The sequence below is a fragment of the Nerophis lumbriciformis genome, linkage group LG06, assembly GCF_033978685.3.
Source record: "Nerophis lumbriciformis linkage group LG06, RoL_Nlum_v2.1, whole genome shotgun sequence".
Taxonomy (NCBI): Eukaryota; Metazoa; Chordata; class Actinopteri; order Syngnathiformes; family Syngnathidae; genus Nerophis; species Nerophis lumbriciformis.
The window spans coordinates 12,684,312-12,706,882 of NC_084553.2; the positions used below are offsets into that span (position 1 = coordinate 12,684,312).

Here is a 22,571-nt window from a genome sequence, read left to right on the forward strand (position 1 = left end):
AGTGTTGATGACACAGCTTTGCAACACTTGATATTCTAGTTTCAAGCATGTTTTAAATTGGCCCTAGTGTGTGAATGTGAGTGTGAATGTTGTCTGTCTATCTGTGTTGGCCCTGCGATGAGGTGGCGACTTGTCTAGTGTGTACCCCGCCTTCCGCCCGATTGTAGCTGAGATAGGCTCCAGCGCCCCCCGCGACCCCAAAAGGGAATAAGCGGTAGAAAATGGATGGATGGATGGAGGTCATAAAATCTCAGCAACAAGCTGTAATATCTTTCTGAGATCATTTAGGACCAAAACCCTTAAAACAAGTAAACACTAACATAAAATATGCTTAGTGAAAAGAATTGTCTTATCAAGACAGAAAATAAGCAAATATCACCCTTATTTGAGATATTTAGTCTTACTTAGATTTCAGTTTTTGCATTGTAGGGCAGGGGTCGGCAACCCAACGTGTTGAAAGAGCCATATTGGACCAAAAATACAAAAAAAATCTGTCTGGAGCCCCAAATAGTTAAAAGCCTTATGTAAGTGTTATAATGAAGGCACCACATTAAAACTGCCAAAAGGCATAGATGTGTGTGTCCAAGTTAAAGGAAAAGACAGGCTGTCTTCTTCTAATGGATCTATTACAATCTTTGCAAGCTGGGTAACGTTTGCTGTGGTCTGGAACAACATGGCACACAATCAGAAATGCAGCCAATATGTGTCATGAGCAGTGTTGGGTTAGTTACTGAAAACCAGTAACTAGTTGCAGTTACTAGTTACTTTATTTCAAAAGTAACTCTATTACTTACACCAAAAAGTAATGCGTTACTGTGAAAAGTAGCTATTTAGTTACTTTTTTATTGTCTTATTTTATTTTTTAAAGCACCCATTAATGCCCTTTTAGCCTTCATTTCAGTACTGTTATTGCACTGGAGAATAATACAATCTGTTGATCAACTTGACATGCATTTGCATCACTGAACTCTGCAAAGCTTTGTGTTCTACATACAACACACAAAGACAAAGATATGTTTCAAAGGGCCAATTTATTTCAGGCCAGAACAAATTGACAAAACTATTTTAAATAGCTGCAACATAACATACATACCGGTAAGTAACAAACAGCATAATAACAACGTAGCTGTAAACCTGGCTTCACCTAAGGAAGGCACACATGACATACACAAAGCCTAACCAGGCAGATTTGAATTGTTGTTTTGGGCAGGAGACGGGATCTTTGATCCAAGACACAACTTACATTTAACTAAAATGTTATTTTCTTAGTGCTCGACAAAAAAAAAAGTGAGAATATCTCCATGTTAAGACACTCGAGTCCGTTGTTAATAAACACAGACACGCCCTCCCCCTCCCCTCCCCACACACACAGAGCGAGCCTCCGGCTTGTGACACAAGAACATTCAGAAGGACAACACTGCAGCGCTCCAATAAAACACACTCAGATCTTCTGTTTCTAGCCGATACTACATAAAAAATTTACGTAAAATAACGCAGTAATGCATCATGTAGTAACGGTAACTAAGTTACTGAATATAAAAAATAACGCGTTAGATTACTAGTTACCGCCGAAACTAACAGCGTTACAGCGTTAGTCCCAACACTGGTCATGAGACATGCAAATCTAAATTAAATACACAGAGGACATAAGTAAAGGAAATTAAATGAGCTCAAATATTATCGGAAGCCACTTGAACGAGTATGACGATCCTCCTGGGAGGGAGGTATCCCTTTATGGAGGATGCCTGTGCGTGACTTTGTTTAACGTGGGGAGACTGGTGCACAGACAGTCACCACACGATCCTTGACAGATCCGGGTCAGGGTCCAGTGGCATGGAGTCCAAGACGACTGCGGACCCTTTTCTGCTGCAGCCTTTATCCGCCATCCCAGCCGTTGTGACGCTCCATAGGGTTAGAAATCATTCTCCACCTGTTCCACCGTTGAGGGTCTTGGGTTATTTCCCCATAACTGGGCCCACATGGATGTGAGGGTGCCTTCTTCCTCCATCGCAGCCATTGTGGTAGTTCTTACATCTACCGTCTTCCGCCTGCTCCGCCGTTGAGGTCTTCACCGTATCCTTGGCTAGGGGGCAGTCAGGTACTCGGCCTTTGCCAAGGGCCACCTGGGGTAACAGTAGTAAAGGGGTTAACCTCATAGTGCCCCAAGACCCCATAGAGGAGCCTCCACTGACACAAAATATACCTACAAACGAGGCATAATGATGCAATATGTACACACAGCTAGCCTAAATAGCATGTTAGCATGGATTATTAGCACTCCAACAAGTCAATAACATCAACAAAGCTCACTTTTGTGCATTTACGAACAGCATAAAACGTTTGGTGGTCAAAATGAGACAAAGAAGGAGTAGTATAAAACACGTCTTTCTGCGGCGGCAACGGAGAAAGTTGTACATGTAAACAAACTACGGTGAGTTCAAGGACAGCCGAAATTAGTAGGACAAAACTCCGCTGGCCAAATACTGTCATCAGTGAAGCATAAACACAAACGTATTAAACAGTGGGCTTTTTAACAAGTAGGAAGGTTTATGTTATGTTTGTCCTCCTACAGAAACATTATTAAAACAACAAATATATTTTTCCCCCATCTTTTTCCATTTTTGGCGTAGAGGTGAGCTACACCTGCCAATCAAGTAGATACACACCTACCAACAATTCACAATGAAAACGTTGGTGGTGTTGGTAGTGGTTTGGAAAACTTTTTTCACCAAGTACCACTTTGGAAAACACTTGTCTCTTCAAGTACCGCCATAATGACCAACATTAAAAACCAGTAGCGAAGTAGGCCTATGTATTCATTAAAAACAATTTTATTCAACAATTATATTTCATATTTTGACCACCGTAACAGTACACACAGTTTGAACGGTAACACTGTGTTTGAATATTTAACTAAGTGATTCTTTGTACTTCAAATAGACCAGGGGTGTCAAACTCATTTTAGCTCAGGGGCTGCATGGAGGAAAATCTGCACACGTGGGCCGGACTATTAAAATCATGGCATTAAAACTAAAAAATAAAGACAACTACAGATTGCTTTCTTTGCAAATTTTTTTTTTTCGAGAATCACGCTTTTCCATCTGGCAATCTGATGAACGAGTCTGGGTTTGGAGGTTGCCAGGAGAACGGTACATTTTGGACTGCATTGTGCCGAGTGTGAAATTTGGTGGAGGAGGAATTATGGTGTTGGGCTTGGCCCCTTAGTTCTAGTGAAAGGAACTTTGAATGGTCCAGTATACCAACCAAAACATTTTGGACAATTCCATGCTCCCAACCTTGTGGGAAACAGTTTGGAACGGGCCCCTTCCTCTTCCAACATGACTGTGCACCAGTGCACAAAGCAAGGTCCATAAAGACATGAACGACAGAGTCTGGTGTGGATGAACTTGACTGGCCTGCACAGAGTCCTGACCTGAACCCGATAGAACACCTTTGGGATGAATTAGAACGGCGACTGAGAGCCAGGCCTTCTCCACCAACATCAGTGTGTGACCTCACCAATGCGCTTTTTGAAGAATGGTGGAAAATTCCTATAAACACACTCCGCAACCTTGTGGACAGCCTTCCCAGAAGAGTTGAAGCTGTAATAGCTGCAAAAGGTGGATCGACATCATATTGAACCCTATGGATTAGGAATGGGATGGCACTTCAAATTCATATGGGAGTCAAGGCAGGTGGCCATATACTTTTGGCAATATAGTGTATGTGACCGCAGCTAATTCAGGAACCTGTTAAGAAATGCTTCTACCTTCATTTATATGTCAAATGATATATTGTGATATGTATTGTTATCGCAGGTATATATCGCAGTTTAGATTTCAGGCCGTATCGACCATCCCATTCTGCTTGTACCTTGCCGCAGCTGACCTCTGACCCACACTCCTATCAGCCCACTGTGCACTTGTGTTTGTCGTCTGGTGTGGCGCCACAAAGAAAAGGGCCGAAGCGCCGTGTCGTGCAGTGACCAGTCCAACTTACTCTGCCCGCCATGTGCTGCAATTTTCATCTGCCCGCATGAAAAATTGAATGGAGAAGATTTAAAGAGGGAACTCAAACCACTTTGTGAACACATAACTGCAACATGACTCACTGCTGTAAACTAAGCAGCGCTGCGCCCCCTGCTGGCTATTAAGCGTCAACGCTAGCGTATAATAATAAAATCAGGTCTGCTAATAAGATTGTCCTTCAAAAGCTACCTCTCGTGTCTCGGCAGGCGTCCACATCCTGATCGCTGTTGGCGCGGTGATGATGGTGGTGGGCTTCCTCGGCTGCTACGGCGCCATCCAGGAGTCTCAATGTCTGCTGGGAACTGTAAGTCGCCGTGTGTGTGCATATTCCGCAACTTAAATCCAGGTCAAATATTCAATGTTTATGTGATTACGTTGTTCCTTCTGCAGTTCTTCGCCTGTCTCGTCATCCTGTTTGCCTGCGAGGTGGCTGCTGGCATCTGGGGCTTCATGCACAAAGACACTGTGAGACAACACACACACACACACACACATTCTTCTATTTGTTACCTTCTTGAGTCCTCCAAATAATGCCTACCTCTTTGGGACCGCCCTTTCAAGATATATAAAGATTTGTATTTACAACATTATTAATATCTCCAAACTATGTAAATATAAAAAAGCTTGTTGTGAAAAATGAGATGGAATTTCACAAGAAAAAGGTCACAATTTCACAAGGAAAAACTTAGAATTTTGGCAGTACGCAACGCAAGTCAAAATGTTACAAGAGAAACTGAACGTGTGTGCAATATTATGATAAAAGTTGGAATTTTACTCAACAGTCGCAATTTTACAAGAAAAGCTTAACATTTTGGCAGTTTTATGAAAAGAGTCGTAATTTTACTCGACAAAAGTCACAATTTTATAAGAAAACGTTAAAATGTTGGCAATATTATGATAATAATCGGAATTTCACTTTGCAAAATTATGACACAAGTCATAATTTTACTCAAAAAAAGTCACTATTTTACAAGAACAACAAAAAAATTGGCAATGTTGTGATAAAAGTCTGAATTTTATATGACAAATGTCACCATTTTGCATTAAAAAAGTAATAATTTTACTACAAATTATTGTGATATTACAGAAACAAGCAAAGACACTGTGAGACAACACTCTTGAGACCACCGAATAATGCCTACCTCTTTAGGACCACTCTTTCTAGATATATAAAGATTTGTATTTACAACATTAATAATATATACAAACTATGTAAATATAAAAAAGCTTGTTGTGAAAAATGAAATGGAATTTCACAAGAAAAAAGTCACAATTTCACAAGGAAAAACTTAGAATTTTGGCAGTATTATAATAAAAGTCGTAATTTTACTCAACGCAAGTCAAAATGTTACAAGAGAAACTGAACGTGTGTGCAATATTATGATAAAAGTTGGAATTTTACTCAATAACTAGCAATTTTACAAGAAAAGCTTAACATTTTGGCAGTTTTATGTAAAGAGTCGTAATTTTACTCGACAAAAGTCACAATTTTATAAGAAAACGTTAAAATGTTGGCAATATTATGATAATAATCGGAATTTCACTTGGCAAAATTATGATACAGGTCATAATTTTACTCAAATAAATGTCACTATTTTACAAGAACAACAAAAAAATTGGCAATATTGTGATAAAAGTCTGAATTTTATATGACAAATGTCACCATTTTGCATTAAAAAGTAATAATTTTACTACAAAATATTGCGATATTACAGAAACAAGCAAAGACACTGAGACAACACACACACACATTCTTGTATTTTTTTACCTTCTTGAGACCACCGAATAATGCCTACCTCTTTGGGACCACCCTATCTAGATATATAAAGATTTGTATTTACAACATTAATAATATATACAAACTTATGTAAATATAAAAAAGCTTGTTGTGAAAAATGAGATGGAATTTCACAAGAAAGAGGTCACAATTTCACAAGGAAAAACTTAGAATTTTGGCAGTATTATAATAAAAGTCGTAATTTTACTCCACGCAAGTCAGAATGTTACAAGAGAAACTGAACATGTGTGCAATATTATGATAAAAGTTGGAATTTTACTCCATAACAGTCGCAATTTTACAAGAAAAGCTTAAAATGTTGTCAATTTAATGAAAAGTCGTAATTTTACTCGACAAAAGTCACAATTTTATAAGAAAACGTTAACATTTTGGCAATATTATGATAATAATCGGAATTTCACTTTGCAAAATTATGACACAAGTCATAATTTTACTCAAAAAAAGTCACTATTTTACAAGAACAACAAAAAAAATGGCATATTTGTGATAAAAGTCTGAATTTTATATGACAAATGTCACCATTTTGCATTAAAAAGTAATAATTTTACTAGAAAATATTGCGATATTACAGAAACAAGCAAAGACACTGAGACAACACTCTTGAGACCACCGAATAATGCCTACCTCTTTAGGACCACCCTTTCTAGATATATAAAGATTTGTATTTACAACATTAATAATATATACAAACTATGTAAATATAAAAAAGCTTGTTGTGAAAAATGAGATGGAATTTCACAAGAAAAAGGTCACAATTTCACAAGGAAAAACTTAGAATTTTGGCAGTATTGTAATAAAAGTCGTAATTTTACTCAACGCAAGTCAAAATGTTACAAGAGAAACTGAACGTGTGTGCAATATTATGATAAAAGTTGGAATTTTACTCAATAACAGTAGCAATTTTACAAGAAAAGCTTAACATTTTGGCAGTTTTATGAAGAGTCGTAATTTTACTCGACCAAAGTCACAATTTTATAAGAAAACGTTAAAATTTTGGCAATATTATAATAATCGGAATTTCACTTGGCAAAATTATGATACAAGTCATAATTTTACTCAAAAAAATTTCACTATTTTACAAGAACAACAAAAAAATTGGCAATATTGTGATAAAAGTCTGAATTTTATATGACAAATGTCACCATTTTGCATTAAAAAGTAATAATTTTACTACAAAATATTGCGATATTACAGAAACAAGCAAAGACACTGAGACAACACACACACATTCTTGTATTTTTTTACCTTCTTGAGACCACCGAATAATGCCTACCTCTTTGGGACCACCCTTTCTAGATATATAAAGATTTGTATTTACAACATTAATAATATATACAAACTTATGTAAATGTAAAAAAGCTTGTTGGGAAAAATGAGATGGAATTTCACAAGAAAGAGGTCACAATTTCACAAGGAAAAACTTGGAATTTTGGCAGTATTATAATAAAAGTCGTAATTTTACTCAACGCAAGTCAAAATGTTACAAAAGAAACTGAACGTGTGTGCAATATTATGATAAAAGTTGGAATTTTACTCAATAACAGTAGCAATTTTACAAGAAAAGCTTAACGTTTTATGAAGAGTCGTAATTTTACTCGACAAAAGTCACAATTTTATAAGAAAACGTTAAAATGTTGGCAATATTATGATAATAATCGGAATTCCACTTTGCAAAATTATGACAAGTCATAATTTTACTCAAATAAATGTCACTATTTTACAAGAACAACAAAAAAATTGGCAATATTGTGATAAAAGTCTGAATTTTATACGATAAATGTCACCATTTTGCATTAAAAAGTAATAATTTTACTAGAAAATATTGCGATATTACAGAAAAAAGCAAAGACACTGTGAGACAACACACACACACACACACACATTCTTGTATTTTTTTACCTTCTTGAGACCACCGAATAATGCCTACCTCTTTGAGACCACCCTATCTAGATATATAAAGATTTGTATTTACAACATTAATAATATATACAAACTTATGTAAATTTAAAAAAGCTTGTTGTGAAAAATGAGATGGAATTTCACAAGAAAGAGGTCACAATTTCACAAGGAAAAACTTAGAATTTTGGCAGTATTATATAAAAGTCGTAATTTTACTCAACGCAAGTCAAAATGTTACAAGAGAAACTGAACATGTGTGCAATATTATGATAAAAGTTGGAATTTTACTCAATAACAGTCGCAATTTTACAAGAAAAGCTTAAAATGTTGTCAATTTAATGAAAAGAGTCGTAATTTTACTTGACAAAAGTCACAATTTTATTAAAAAAAAAACGTTAAAATTTTGGCAATATTATGATAATTCCATTGCACCGGTCGCCCAGGGGGGAGTCCCCACATCTGCGGTCCCATCCAAGGTTTCTCATTGTCCCATTGGGTTGAGTTTTTCCTTGCCCTGATGTGGGATCTGAGCCGAGGATGTCGTTTTGGCTTGTGCAGCCCTTTAAAACACTTGTGATTTAGGGCTATATAAGTAAACATTGATTGATTGATTGATAATAATCGGAATTTCACTTGGCAAAATTATGACAAAAGTCATAATTTTATTCAAAAAATGTCCCTATTTTACAAGAATAACAAAAAAATTGGCTAAAATTTTATTCGACAAATGTCACCATTTTGCATTAAAAAGTAATAATTTTACTAGAAAATATTGCGATATTACAGAAACAGAAAGAATATGAGAAATTGTTCCCAAATTTATAAGAAAAAAGTCAACACATTGTGAGAGACTGCTTTAAGTTAATTTATTATTTTAATGATTTGTTTGTAATTGGTTTTTAGTCTTCATTATTTGCTTGAAGTTATTACAGTATGTTTCTATATACATATTTATTTTATTTGTGTTATTAATTTTGGACAAAGGGGACGCATTTCAATTTCTTACACACACTTGTTATTTCATATGCTGACCAGAGGAGCACTTTTAAAACTGTCACACAGTCAAATGTAAAAATTCCTCCTTTTTGGGACCACTCTAATGTTGATAGATTTCACCAGCAGGGGTGCAAATGAGACATTTTATATTAGATGCAATGGTTTTCCGTATTGGGACCATGATTTATGTCCTGACTTGTTCACCGGTCCTCATATGGACGGTACTTTTCCTTGTTGATGTCTCAAGAAGGGTAGAAATACAAGGACACACACACACACACACACACACACACACACACACACACACACACACACACACACACACAGAGCACGACTACAGCCTGATTTTCTCCTCTCGCGGGTGTCTCAGGTGTCCAAGGAGATGATCAACTACTACGACTCAATCTACGACAAAGTCACGGCACCAACCTTCACTGACACGGAAAAGAAGAAGGCCGCCGCTTCAGTGCTGAAGATCTTCCACGAGACGGTATACACCCGCCACACTATACATGCATCGGACTGTCGATATTATCGGCCGATAAATGCTTTAGAATGTAATGACTTTTTAAAACGCCGCTGTGTACATGGACGTAAGGAGAAGTACAGAGCGCCAATAAACCTTAAAGGCACTGCCTTTGCGTGCCGGCCCAATCACATAATATCTACGGCTTTTCACACACACAAGTGAATGCATTCATACTTGGTCAACAGCCATACAGGTCACACTGAGGGTGGCCATATAAACAACTTTAACACTGTTACAAATATGCGCCACTGTGAACCCACACCAAACAAGAATGACAAACACATTTCGGGAGAGCATCCGCACCGTAACACAACATAAACACAACAGAACAAATACCCAGAACCCCTTGCAGCACTAACTCTTCCGGGACGCTACAATATACCACCCGCTAAAAACTCAAACCCCCCCCACACAACCACCGCCCACCTTAACCTCCTCATGCTTTCTCAGGGAGAGCATGTCCCAAATTCCAAACTGCTGTTTTGAGGCATGTTAAAATAAATAATGCACTTTGTGACTTCAATAATAAATATGGCAGTGCCATGTTGGCATTTTTTTTCCCATAACTTGAGTTGATTTATTTTGGAAAACCTTGTTACATTGTTTAATGCATCCAGCGGGGCATCACAACAAAATTAGGCATAATAATGTGTTAATTCCACGACTGTGTACTGTATATCTGTATCGGTTGATATCGGAATTGGTAATTAAGAGTTGGACAATATCGGAATATCGGATATCGGCAAAAAAGCCATTATCGGACATCTCTATTGAATAGCTTAATACTTGTCACCCATTGGGCCCAAACGAGCATTACATGGGTTCCTTTTGTGCGTTTGAAGGTTAGCAGTTTGAAATCTCACCTTGGAGTTTTTTACATTTTTCTTTTTTTCAAATTCGTTTTTGTTTGTTTTATTCACTTGCATTGTGTTTTTGTTTGCAACCTTGTTGGAATAGGATCTAAAAATGAAGTATATAAACACTTTCTCTCAAAACCTCTTTCGGCCCTATTGACTGTCATTATAACTGCTATTTTTTAACCGACTGTAATCCTGGTATATTACTCTGCTTTTCCATGAAAACCGAGAGAATCTCATTCTTGCAGAATGAAAACCGATATTGTTTTGGTGTAATTGCAGAAAAGTGATGCATAATTCTGAGCTTTGATGAGCGTAAATGAGTTAAACTGGCCTTGATAAACTCAACCAGGTCCTGCCTGCTTTGTCTCACTTTCTAGCTCAATAGGCAGTGTAAAAATATATTTTTTTGTCTACTGAATCATTGTAATGTCTATTTTGGATCCTAAGAGTAAGTGTGTAAAAAGTGCAGTTTTTTTCCCTAGTTGGAGAAACTGTTTTGGGTGTTCTTTTAATTTTTTTTTTTTTTACAATCACTTTCCAACAATATGCTCGTCATCCATGTTGATAGGCTCATCTTGCTCACTTGTTTTAAACCGAAATATTCCCACACTGGGCATTAGGCTCACTCGCGAATCGCGACTCGCGAGGCTGAAGCATCCTTTGTGGATGACTGACAAGCAAATTCACTCTTGTTCATTTAATTCCGCCACTGAATAAATGCCCCGAGAGCGATGCACAGAGTGAACCCTCTTGTATCCTGTTTGAAAGCGAGACGAAGAAAACACACATTGTCGCATATATCTATTAAAGATGATGATAATAATAATAGTTATCACTGTGATTGTGTTTGGACTAATGAGTGTGTTTGTGTTGCAGCTGAACTGCTGCGGTAAAGGTCAAATCGAGTCCTTCTTCACCCAGTTGACGGACAAGATTGGTGTCACCGACCTGTGTCCCAGCTCCGGAACGTCAGTCGTAAGTGCCGACGCCAGCATTATTTTTTTTTCATAGGGTTTAAAAGTGTGATGTGGTAAACGCAATGCGTTGTGGGTCCTGCGGGCCTCTGCATAAATGGCTTATTTACGCGGCTAGATGCAAAACTCTGTGCTCAAGTTCTTCTCTTTCACAAGTTCAAAACATGGCGCGAACGTGCCGCATCATTAAATGCCACAATCGTTGACACGGTAGCTTCTGGGGGGGGACTATTTGGTGAGATTTTTTCTTATTCCTAGCTTGAAAGCTAAACCAAATAACTTGGATTAGTGAGCTAATGAAGAGACTGGCTTGATTAAAGCCTGGATAGCAACTGTGAGACGATTAAAGGGGAACATTATCACCAGACCTATGTAAGCGTCAATATATACCTTGATGTTGCAGAAAAAAGACCATATATTTTTTTAACCGATTTCCGAACTCTAAATGGGTGAATTTTGGCGAATTAAACGCCTTTCTAATATTCGCTCTCGGAGCGATGACGTCACAACGTGGCGTCACATCGGGAAGCAATCCGCCATTTTCTCAAACACCGAGTCAAATCAGCTCTGTTATTTTCCGTTTTTTCGACTTGTTTTCCGTACCTTGGAGACATCATGCCTCGTCGGTGTGTTGTCGGAGGGTGTAACAACACGAACAGGGACGGATTCAAGTTGCACCAGTGGCCAAAAGATGTGAAAGTGGCAAGAAATTGGACGTTTGTTCCGCACACTTTACCGACGAAAGCTATGCTACGACAGAGATGGCAAGAATGTGTGGATATCCTGCGACACTCAAAGCAGATGCATTTCCAACTGGACTGGACAGATCAGCTTTCAGGAAAAGAGCGCGGATGAGGGTATGTCTACAGAATATATTAATTGATGAAAACTGGGCTGTCTGCACTCTCAAAATAAATGCATGTTGTTGCCAAATGTATTTCATATGCTGTAAACCTAGTTCATAGTTGTTAGTTTCCTTTAATGCCAAACAAACACATACCAATCGTTGGTTAGAAGGCGATCGCCGAATTTGTCCTCGCTTTCTCCCGTGTCGCTGGCTGTCGTGTCGTTTTCGTCGGTTTCGCTTGCATACGGTGCAAACCGATATGGCTCAATAGCTTCAGTTTCTTCTTCAATTTCGTTTTCGCTACCTGCCTCCACACTACAACCATCCGTTTCAATACATGCGTAATCTGTTGAATCGCTTAAGCCGCTGAAATCTGAGTCTGAATCCGAGCTAATGTCGCTATACTTGCTGTTCTATGCGCCATGTTTGTTTGAGTTGGCATCACTATGTGACGTCATAGGAAAATGGACGGGTGTATATACCGTAACGATGGTTAAAATCAGGCACTTTGAAGCTTTTTTTAGGGATATTGCGTGATGGGTAAAATTTTGAAAAAAACTTCGAAAAATAAAATAAGCCACTGGGAACTGATTTTTAATGGTTTTAACCCTTCTGAAATTGTGATAATGTTCCCCTTTAAACATGACTTTTAACGCCATCACCTGGTATATGTTTGCTTTTTTTAGACTGGTACGTTTGAATCAAAGCCTGTTTTAGTAGTTTTCCGTAGGATGTTAGCGTTAGCCAAGATAGCTGCGGGCTACAAACAACGTACTTTTAGTCATGGGTGAGCACAAAAATGAGTGAATATTATTTTCGGAGCAGTAGCGCAGTAATTAATGTACCGTATTCTCCGGACTATAGAGCGCACCATAAGCTGCACCCGCTAAATTTTAGAAGGAAAACATTTGTTTCCATGTATTACACTATAAGCCGCAGATATATACACTATATTTCCAAAAGTATTTGACCACCCATACAAATGATAAGAATCAGGTGTCCTAATCACTTGGCCCGGTGTATAAAATCAAGCACGTAGGCATGGAGACTGTTTCTACAAACATTTGTGAAAGAATGGGCCGCTCTCAGTAATTTCCAGCGTGGAACTGTCATAGGATGCCACCTGTGCAACAAATCCAGTCGTGAAATTTCCTTGCTCCTAAATATTCCAAAGTCAGCTTTATTATAAGACAATGGAAGAGTTTGGGAACAACAGCAACTCAGTGCAATATTTTTATCTGTACAGTAATCTATTTATTTATATATGCACCTTATTGCTTTTTTTTTTATCCTGCACTACCATGAGCTAATGCAACAACATTTCATTCTTATCTGTACTGTAAAGTTCAAATTTGAATGACAATAAAAGGAAGTCTAAGTCTAAACAATGAGAAACCTTGGAGGGGACCGCAGATGTGGGGACCCCCTCCGCCTCCCCTGGGTGACCGGTGCAATGCACGTGGAGTGAATCTAGTTAATAGTGTGAGAATCCAGTCCATAGTGGATCTAGTTAATAGTGTGAGAATCCAGTCCATAGTGGATCTAGTTAATAGTGTGAGAGTCCAGTCCATAGTGGACCTACCGTATTTTCCGCACTATAAGGCGCACCTAAAAACCACAATTTTTCTCAAAAGCTGACAGTGCGCCTAATAACCCGGTGCGCTTTATTACGATTCATTTTCATAAAGTTTCGGTCTCGCAACTTCGGTAAACAGCCGCCATCTTTTTTCCCGGTAGAACAGGAAGCGCTTCTTCTTCTACGCAAGCAACCGCCAAGGAAAGCACCCGCCCCCATAGAACAGGAAGCGCTTCACCCGCCCCCATAGAACAGGAAGCGCTTCACCCGCCCCCGGAAGAAGAAGAAAAAACGCGCGGATATCACCGTACGTTTCATTTCCTGTTTACATCTGTAAAGACCACAAAATGGCTCCTACTAAACGATCCGGGTCATAAAAAGACGCAATCTCTCCATCCGCACACGGATTACTACCGTATTTCACAGCAACTGAACCGCACTGTGGAACGGGAGCACGTACGGTGAATATTCGCTCCACAGGGAATGAGAAGTCATCCTTCACTGTGGTTCTAGCTTGCCATGCTAACTTCCACTCATGGTGATATTCAAAAGGAAGACCTTGCCAAAAGAGACCTTTCCAGCCGGCGTCATCATAAAAGCTAACTCGAAGGGATGGATGGATGAAGAAAAGATGAGCGAGTGGTTAAGGGAAGTTTACGCGAAGCGGCCGGGTGGCTTTTTTCACGCTGCTCCGTCCATGTTGATATATGACTCTATGCGCGCCCACATCACAGATGGTGTCAAAAAACAAGTGAAGCACACAAATACAACACTCGCCGTCATTCCGGGTGGATTAACCAAAGAACTCCAACCGCTGGATATTGGTGTCAACAGGGCATTCAAATCACGACTGCGAACTGCGTGGGAAAAATGGATGACCGAAGGCGAACACACCTTCACTAAGACGGGCAGACAACGCCGGACAACATACGCCAACATCTGCCAGTGGATTGTAAATGCCTGGGCAGATATTTCGGTCACAACTGTGGTCCGAGCTTTCCGGAAGGCAGGATTCACAGAACTGCTGCACAACAACAGCGACACTGAATCCGATGATTTCGAAGAGACGGAGCCCGCCATTTTGGAAGCCACGCTAGCGCAACTTTTCAATTCGGACACCGAAGACGAAGAATTCGAAGGATTTACCGGTACGAATGAAGAATAACTTCAGAAAGTGAGCGCTATGTTTATTTTGTGTGTTGTGTGTTGTGACATTAACGTTCGAGCAACATTACCGGTATGTTGCTATTGCTCTACACCATTTTGAATTTTACTATGTTTGTGATTGCACATTTGTACATTTTGGGACAGAGTTGTTAGAACGCTGGTTTTCAATATATTATTAAAGTTTGACTGAACTATCTGACTGTTTTTTTGACATTCACTTTAGCGCAGCGTTTTTTTGACATTCACTTTAGCGCAGCGTAGGCGCGGCTTTTAGTCCGGGGCGGCTTATTGGTGGACAAAATTATGAAATATGTAATTCATAGAAGGTGCGGCTAATAATCCGGTGCGCCTTATAGTGCGGAAAATACGGTAGTTAATAGTGTGAGAGTCCAGTCCATAGTGGATCTAGTTGAGTGTGAGAGTCCAGTCCATAGTGGATCTAGTTAAGAATGTGAGAGTCCAGTCCATAGTGTATCTAGTTAAGAGTGTGAGAGTCCAGTCCATAGTGGATCTAGTTAATAGTGTGAGAGTCCAGTCCATAGTGGATCTAGTTAATAGTGTGAAAGTCCAGTCCATATTGGATCTAGTTAATAGTGTGAGAGTCCAGTCCATAGTGGATCTAGTTAAAAGTGTGAGAGTCCAGTCCATAGTGGATCTAGTTAAGAGTGTGAGAGTCCAGTCCATAGTGGATCTAGTTAAGAGTGTGAGAGTCCAGTCCATGGTGGATCTAGTATAATAGTTTGAGAGTCCAGTCCATAGTGGATCTAGTTGAGTGTGAGAGTCCAGTCCATAGTGGATCTAGTTAATAGTGTGAGAGTCCAGTTCATAGTGGATCTAGTTAATAGTGTGAGAGTCCAGTCCATAGTGGATCTAGTTGAGTGTGAGAGTCCAGTCCATAGTGGGGCCAGCAGGAGATCATCAGCAGTCAGCAGCGCAGAGGCATCATCAACTGAGGCACAAATGAGTGGCCTGCCCTGGGTCTCGACTTTGAACAGCTATCGCATCATCTGTGGTCACCTAATAACCTCTCCACGCTGGAGAGGGGGGGCAGAGCAGAAAAGAGACGACAGATCAAGTGGTCTAAAAGGGGGGTCTATGTAAAGGCTAGTGTATACAAATGAGTTTTAAGTTAGTTTACTTTAGTCTTTATTTGAAGGGACAAGTTGATTGGCAACACTAAATTGGCCCTAGTGTGTGAATGTGAGTGTGAATGTTGTCTGTCTATCTATGTTGGCCCTGCGATGAGGTGGCAACTTGTCCAGGGTGTACCCCGCCTTCCGCCCGATTGTAGCTGAGATAGGCTCCAGCGACCCCGAAGGGAATAAGCGGTAGAAAATGGATGGATGGATGCACAGAAACATGAAGCTCAAAGACAGATATGTTCTGTACCAGATTATAGCTAAATAGCTCATTTCCATCTGCAGTCCCTGGCTACCTAACTTAAAGGGATACAAAAATCATGCAATAAAATTATAGCATGTAATCAATTAAGAAAAGTCATAAAATTCCCTTTCATGGACACATACTTAAAGGGGAACATTATCACAATTTCAGAAGGGTTAAAACCATTAAAAATCAGTTCCCAGTGGCTTATTTTATTTTTCGAAGTTTTTTTCAAAATTTTATAAAAAAAGCTTCAACGTGCCTGATTTTAACCATCGTTATATACACACCCGTCCATTTTCCTGTGACGTCACATAGTGATGCCAATACAAACAAACATGGCGGATAGAACAGCAAGGAATAGCGACATTAGCTCGGATTCAGACTCGGATTTCAGCGGACTTAAGCGATTCAACAGATTACGCATGTATTGAAACGGATGGTTGTAGTGTGGAGGCAGGTAGCGAAAACGAAATTGAAGAAGAAACTGAAGCTATTGAGCCATATCGGTTTGAACCGTATGCAAGCGAAACCGACGAAAACGACACGACAGCCAGCGACACGGGAGAAAGCGAGGACGAATTCGGCGATCGCCTTCTAACCAACGATTGGTATGTGTTTGTTTGGCATTAAAGGAAACTAACAACTATGAACTAGGTTTACAGCATATGAAATACATTTGGCAACAGCATGCACTTTGAGAGTGCAGACAGCCCAGTTTTCATCAATTAATACATTCTGTAGACATACCCTCATCCGCTCGCAGATTTGTTTGACTTTATCGTTGGAAATGCATCTGCTTTGAGTGTCGCAGGATATCCACACATTCTTGCCATCTCTGTCGTAGCATAGCTTTCGTCGGTAAAGTGTGCGGAACAAACGTCCAATTTCTTGCCACTTTCGCATCTTTGGGCCACTGGTGCAACTTGAATCCGTCCCTGTTCGTGTTGTTACACCCTCCGACAACACACCGACGAGGCATGATGTCTCTAAGGTACGGAGAACAGTCGAAAAAAACGGAAAATAACAGAGCTGATTTGACTCGGTGTTTGTAATGTGTTTGAGAAACTGGCGGATTGCTTCCTGATGTGTGATTTATATTATTTGCTCCGAGAGCGAATAATAGAAAGGCGTTTAATTCGCCAAAATTCACCCATTTAGAGTTCGGAAATCGGTTAAAAAAATATGGTCTTTTTTTCTGCAACATCAAGGTATATATTGACGCTTACATAGGTCTGGTGATAATGTTCCTCTTTAATATACAATACAACCACACCTCATTTACATCATCACGCAAAGACAATACATGCTCTTGTTGACATCTGTCATCACTTGTAAAAACAACCATGATTTTAACAGACACACCTCACAATTTACAACAAACATGCTCTCATGGATAAATATAATACACATTAAGTTGATGTGTCAAACAAGGTGCCCACCTTAGTGACCGTCAGTGTGAGCACCTTTGATTGCTCCAAAGCCACTTTTTAACTTAAGATGGGACTTAAATGCTTCTACTGAGGTAGCATCTCTAACTGTTACCAGGAGGGCATTCCATAGTACTGGAGCCCCAATAGAAAACGCTCTATAGCCCGCACTTTTTTTTTTGGGGGCTTTGGCCAACAAAAAAATGGCTACCGCGGCCCCACAATGCATTGCCAAATCTTACCAAAACCCTTTTCCTTCGCTCCGCCCCTAACGCGTGATGCCTTCCGCCCCGCAGAGCTGCCACACCCGCATCCGCGACCTGTTCTCCGACAAGATCTACCTGATCGGCATCGCCGCCCTGGTGGTCGCCATCATCATGGTGAGTTGTCGCCGCGGCGACGGATCGCACCCGAGCTCGCCGACGTGGGCGCTGACCCCCCCCCCCTCTCCCTTTTGCAGATATTCGAGATGATCTTCAGCATGGTGTTGTGCTGCGGCATCCGCAACAGTCCCGTCTACTAGGACGGCTCGCCTCGCTCTTCCCCACCTCTCTCTCTCTCTCTCGTCCGTCTGTGAACAGGTATTTAGCCCGCTGGATGCACACCGTTTCTTCCTGATGCTGGAGCAAAGCTGTCGTGTAGACGCCAGCTCACTCGTCTAACATTCTTCCATTCGCTGTTCCCACGCTTCCCGTCGTGCTCTTAGTATTCTCCGTTTTACCCCCGCCCCGCCCCCCCACTGTTTGATGTATAAACTGTATGTAAATATATATATTAACAGTGCTTTATGACTGCCTGAGCATGGATATCGTATCTGCCCTCCACTCCGCCAGGTGATGCAACCAAAGCGCTCGCCTGGTTTGCGTCCTTTTTCCAGATGTTTCCGTTGTATAATCTAGAGAAAGTGCATATTTGATGAACACACGTTTTATACGGCTGTTAGCTTTGCGTCCGACGCCATCGCGCGCTGTCTGTTGCCGGCTCGCCTCGCCCGTGTCGCCAGCGATCGAAACGAGCAGCCTTAACGACCAATCAGGCGCCGACCTCCTTCACGACGTCGGCGGGCGGGCGGAAAGTGTCTTGCTACATTTACACTCTGAAGTACTAATAACAGAGGACCTCGTTGCCTTGCATCCTCTTGTTCTCGTCGTCTGGTACGTCCCGAAGGGGCGGTGGAGGGGGGGCGCCGGATGAAGGCGTCGCACGTGAAGGAGCCGACGCCCGCCGTCGTGCTCTTCGCCGCGCTCTGATTGGCTGCCACCGTCCACCGACGCCTTCCCCTAACCTCCCCCGCCCCCCGCCCCTGGTGACTTGTTTGCCCAAATATAAAGGGATTAAATGTATTTTACAAAGAAATTCATTTCTGTTTGTTTTTTTGTTGCTCAAACTCTACTTTCACATTCACACGGAAGTTTGAAACATTTGTAAATAAAATGAGCATGCTAACCCAGGGGTGGCCGTTTGCGCCCCACAGCGGAATTTTGGATGGTTCTAAAAATACTATTACCAAGAAAAAAAACATAAAAGTGGAATAAAAGCCAAGAGGTGAATTGTAATGAGGAAAAAAGTTGCACTAATTAAAACTGTCATGCAAAAACAGAATAATAATAATGCATCAAAATGAATGTCATAGATTATTGACCTACTCAAGGCTCTAATTAGTTCACATTGAAATATTTTTGGTGAAAAATATTGTATATTTTGTGTTTGCCATTAAAAAAAAAGGTGGTGTAAAACAAACATGATAGATCTGAAGTGGATCTACCGATTTAAGCGTTAAAAGTAAAACATTAAACAAATGTATGACTTATTTTTAACAATTATGTGTGGGACCTTTTTTTTGGATCCCTGATATATTTGGTGGGATTTGTTTTTTAAACTGACTTTGCTCAGAAAATAATAATGAATAAATATCAACGCTATGAATTATTGATTATTGACATTTACTTCACATCAAATATTCCACTTTGAAATATTTTTGTGGGAAAATGTTGCATATTTTGTGTTTGGCATAAAATATAAGAATTAAAAAAATATATATATATATATATATATATATTTATTTTAATTTTTTTTAACACTTTGACTGTATGAGTGGGTCCCTATTGGATTTTAGTGGGATTTTTTTTTTTCAAACAGCCTGTTGAAAAAATTATCAAAATTAATGTTATGAATTATTGACCTATTTACGGCTCAAACTACTTCACATTAAATATTACACTTTGAAAAATGTTTTGGGGTGAAATACATATTGCATATTTTTTCAGTTTGTCATTAACAAAAATATTCTGTGACAAAAAGGGAATTAAAAAAAGGAAAACTTATAATCGGCGGATCTGAAGATGATCTACAGACTTAAGCGTTGAAATAAAAAATAAAAAAATAGAATGACTTATTTTTAACACTTTTTTGATTGGGACCATTGTGGGTCCCTGAGCGTTATAGTAGGATTTTATTTTTTTTAAACTGCCTTTGTTCAAAAAATAATGATGTTCAAAAAATAATGAAGTCAAAATCAATTATCAATTATTGACCTATTTAAGGCTAAAATAATATTACATGAATAACAATTTAAAAAAATAATAACATAATCGACGGATAGATTTCAAGTTGATTTATAAAGCGTTGGAAATAAAAATATATATATTTGACTTATTTTTAACACTTTTACTGTACGAGTGGGCCCCTATTGGATTGCTGAGAATTTTTGTCGGATTTTTTATTTTAAAACAGACTGTTAAAAAAATATTCAAAATTAACGTTTTGAATTATTGACCAATTTACGGCTCAAAGTACTTCACATCAAATATTACACTTTGAAATATTTTTTGGGGGGGAAATATTGCATATTTATTTCAGTTCGTCATTAACAAAAAAAATCTATAACAAAAAGGGAATTACAAGCTTTTTAACTCACAATCTACAGACTTAAGCGTTGAAATAAAAAAAAAAAAATTTTACACTTTTTTTCAGTGGGACCCTTTTGGATCCCTGAGAGTTTTAGTGGTATTTTTTTTTAAAACTTTTTGCTCAAAAAATAATGAGTCAAAATCAATGTTATCAATTATTGACCTATTTAAGTTTTTAAGGCTAAAATAATACATTTAAAAAAAAAAAAAATTATCAACGGATAGATTTGAAGTTGATCTACTAGAGATTTAAGTTTTGGTAGTAAAAACAAATATATTTGACTTATTTTTAACACTTTGACTGTATGAGTGGGCACCTATTGGATCACCAAAAAATTTTAGTGGGATTTTTTTGTTTGTTAAATAGCCTGTTAAAAAAATAATCAAAATTAATGTTATGAATTATTGACCTATTTACGGCTCAAATTACTTCACATCAAATATTAAACTTTGAAATATTTTTTCAGTTTGTGATGAACACAATTTTCTATGACAAAAAGGTGATTAAAAAAAATAACTTACAATTGGAGTTGATCTACAGACTTAAGCGTTGAAAAAAAATTAAAATGAATGACTTATTTTTAATTTGGATCCCTGAGAGTTTTAGTGGGATTTTTTTTAACTGTCTTTGCTAAAAATAAAAAATAAAAGTGTCAAAATCAATGTTATCAATTATTGACCTATTTAAGGCTCAAATATTAATAAATAAATACAAGTTTGAATATTAATAAAAATGTATAATCGACGGATGGATTTGAGGTTGATCCATAAAGCGTTGGAAATAAAAAATGTATATATTTTACTTATTTTTAACACTTTTACTGTACTGTCTGATTTGATCTACAGACTTAAGCATTGAAATTGTTTTATTATTTTTTTTAACACTTTTTTGAGTGGGACCCTTTTGGGTCCCTGAGTTTTAGTGGGATTTTCTTTTCTTTGCTCAAATGAATCAAAATCAATGTTACTAATGATCCCCCTACTTAAAGAGTCTAATTACATCACATCAAATATCCAACTTTGACCATTTTTTCGGTGGGAAATATTGCATATTTTGTGTTTTTTGCCATAAAAAACAAGAATGGATAAAACATCAACTTTGTTTTTGTATCAACAGATAAATGTGAAGTTAGTCTAAAGATTCAAGTGTAAATATATGAACAATATTTCATATTTTTATGCCCCATACGGGTCCCCAGGGCCAAACTTGAGTTGAGCCTTAAATGTAAAAAAAAAAAAAAAAAGTTTAGATGCCCCTGCTCGCCTGTCTCACGTTGCCATGGTGACAGCACGCTGAGACGGCTAAGAATTCACGACTACTGCCGCCAGGGGGCGCCCTACACTAAGAAATCGACCCAGCAGGTGTTTTTTATGGGGGATTATTGAACTGGTCCTTCCAAGAATCTCCCTACTTTTTTAAACGTCCTACAAACCTGCAGTCCGCAGAGATTAATGCGCACCATGTTGCCAAAATAAGACAAAGATGTGAGCAAAAAGTGTGCACAATGAGGTCCAGATGAGGTTTTGAGTGCATGTGGTGCAGGAATGCTTTGAAGCAGCTGCACCCTGTCCTGCATGGAGCAGGTGAAGGAGGCAAAGTTAAACTTGTGATTTACTACTCATACTTAATATCAGAGGTGTCAAAAGTTGAAGGAAAGATGCCTGCTCAAACTACAAAATGCACCGTTTGTAACTGAAACAACAAAAAAAGTATTTTATTTTTTGCTTATTGAATATATGTATAAAGTGATTAATTTTCTACATATAATTAATAACCACTTAAATATTTATTTCATTTTATTTGATTTTATCTAATATTTTTTTTAAATTAAGATTATTGTTGACTAACTAAATTGGCGAACACAATCAAATTGTTTTATTTTTGGTTATTAAATATATGTAGAAAGTGACTACTTTTCCACATATAATTAATTATAATTAAGTATTGTTTATTTAAAAAAAAAATTTAATAATTAAAAATATTTTTTTCAATTAGGATTATTGTTGATTTACATTGCCAAACATAATAAAATAGTTTTAGTTTTGGTTATTAAATATATGTAGAAAATGATTTTCTACATATAATTAATAATCAAAACATTTTGAATTTTTGGTTAAGTTAATGTAGAAAGTGACTACTTTTCTACATATAATTAATAACCAATTAATTATAAA

The 22,571-nt window shown here is 38.3% G+C and overlaps 1 protein-coding gene across 1 annotated transcript in view; it reads left to right on the top strand.

Moving 5' to 3' along the window:
- LOC133608473 (CD81 antigen-like) overlaps window positions 1-18,843 on the top strand; it is a 59,145-nt gene extending 40,302 nt beyond the window's left edge. Inside the window, exons 3-8 of the mRNA XM_061963719.2 lie at window positions 4,235-4,332; window positions 4,419-4,493; window positions 9,092-9,211; window positions 10,987-11,085; window positions 17,784-17,867; window positions 17,948-18,843. Coding sequence (XP_061819703.1) covers window positions 4,235-4,332; window positions 4,419-4,493; window positions 9,092-9,211; window positions 10,987-11,085; window positions 17,784-17,867; window positions 17,948-18,010 — 539 coding nt within the window. The 3' untranslated portion in view covers window positions 18,011-18,843. The remainder of the gene's footprint in view (window positions 1-4,234; window positions 4,333-4,418; window positions 4,494-9,091; window positions 9,212-10,986; window positions 11,086-17,783; window positions 17,868-17,947) is intronic.
- Window positions 18,844-22,571: the final 3,728 nt, after the last annotated feature.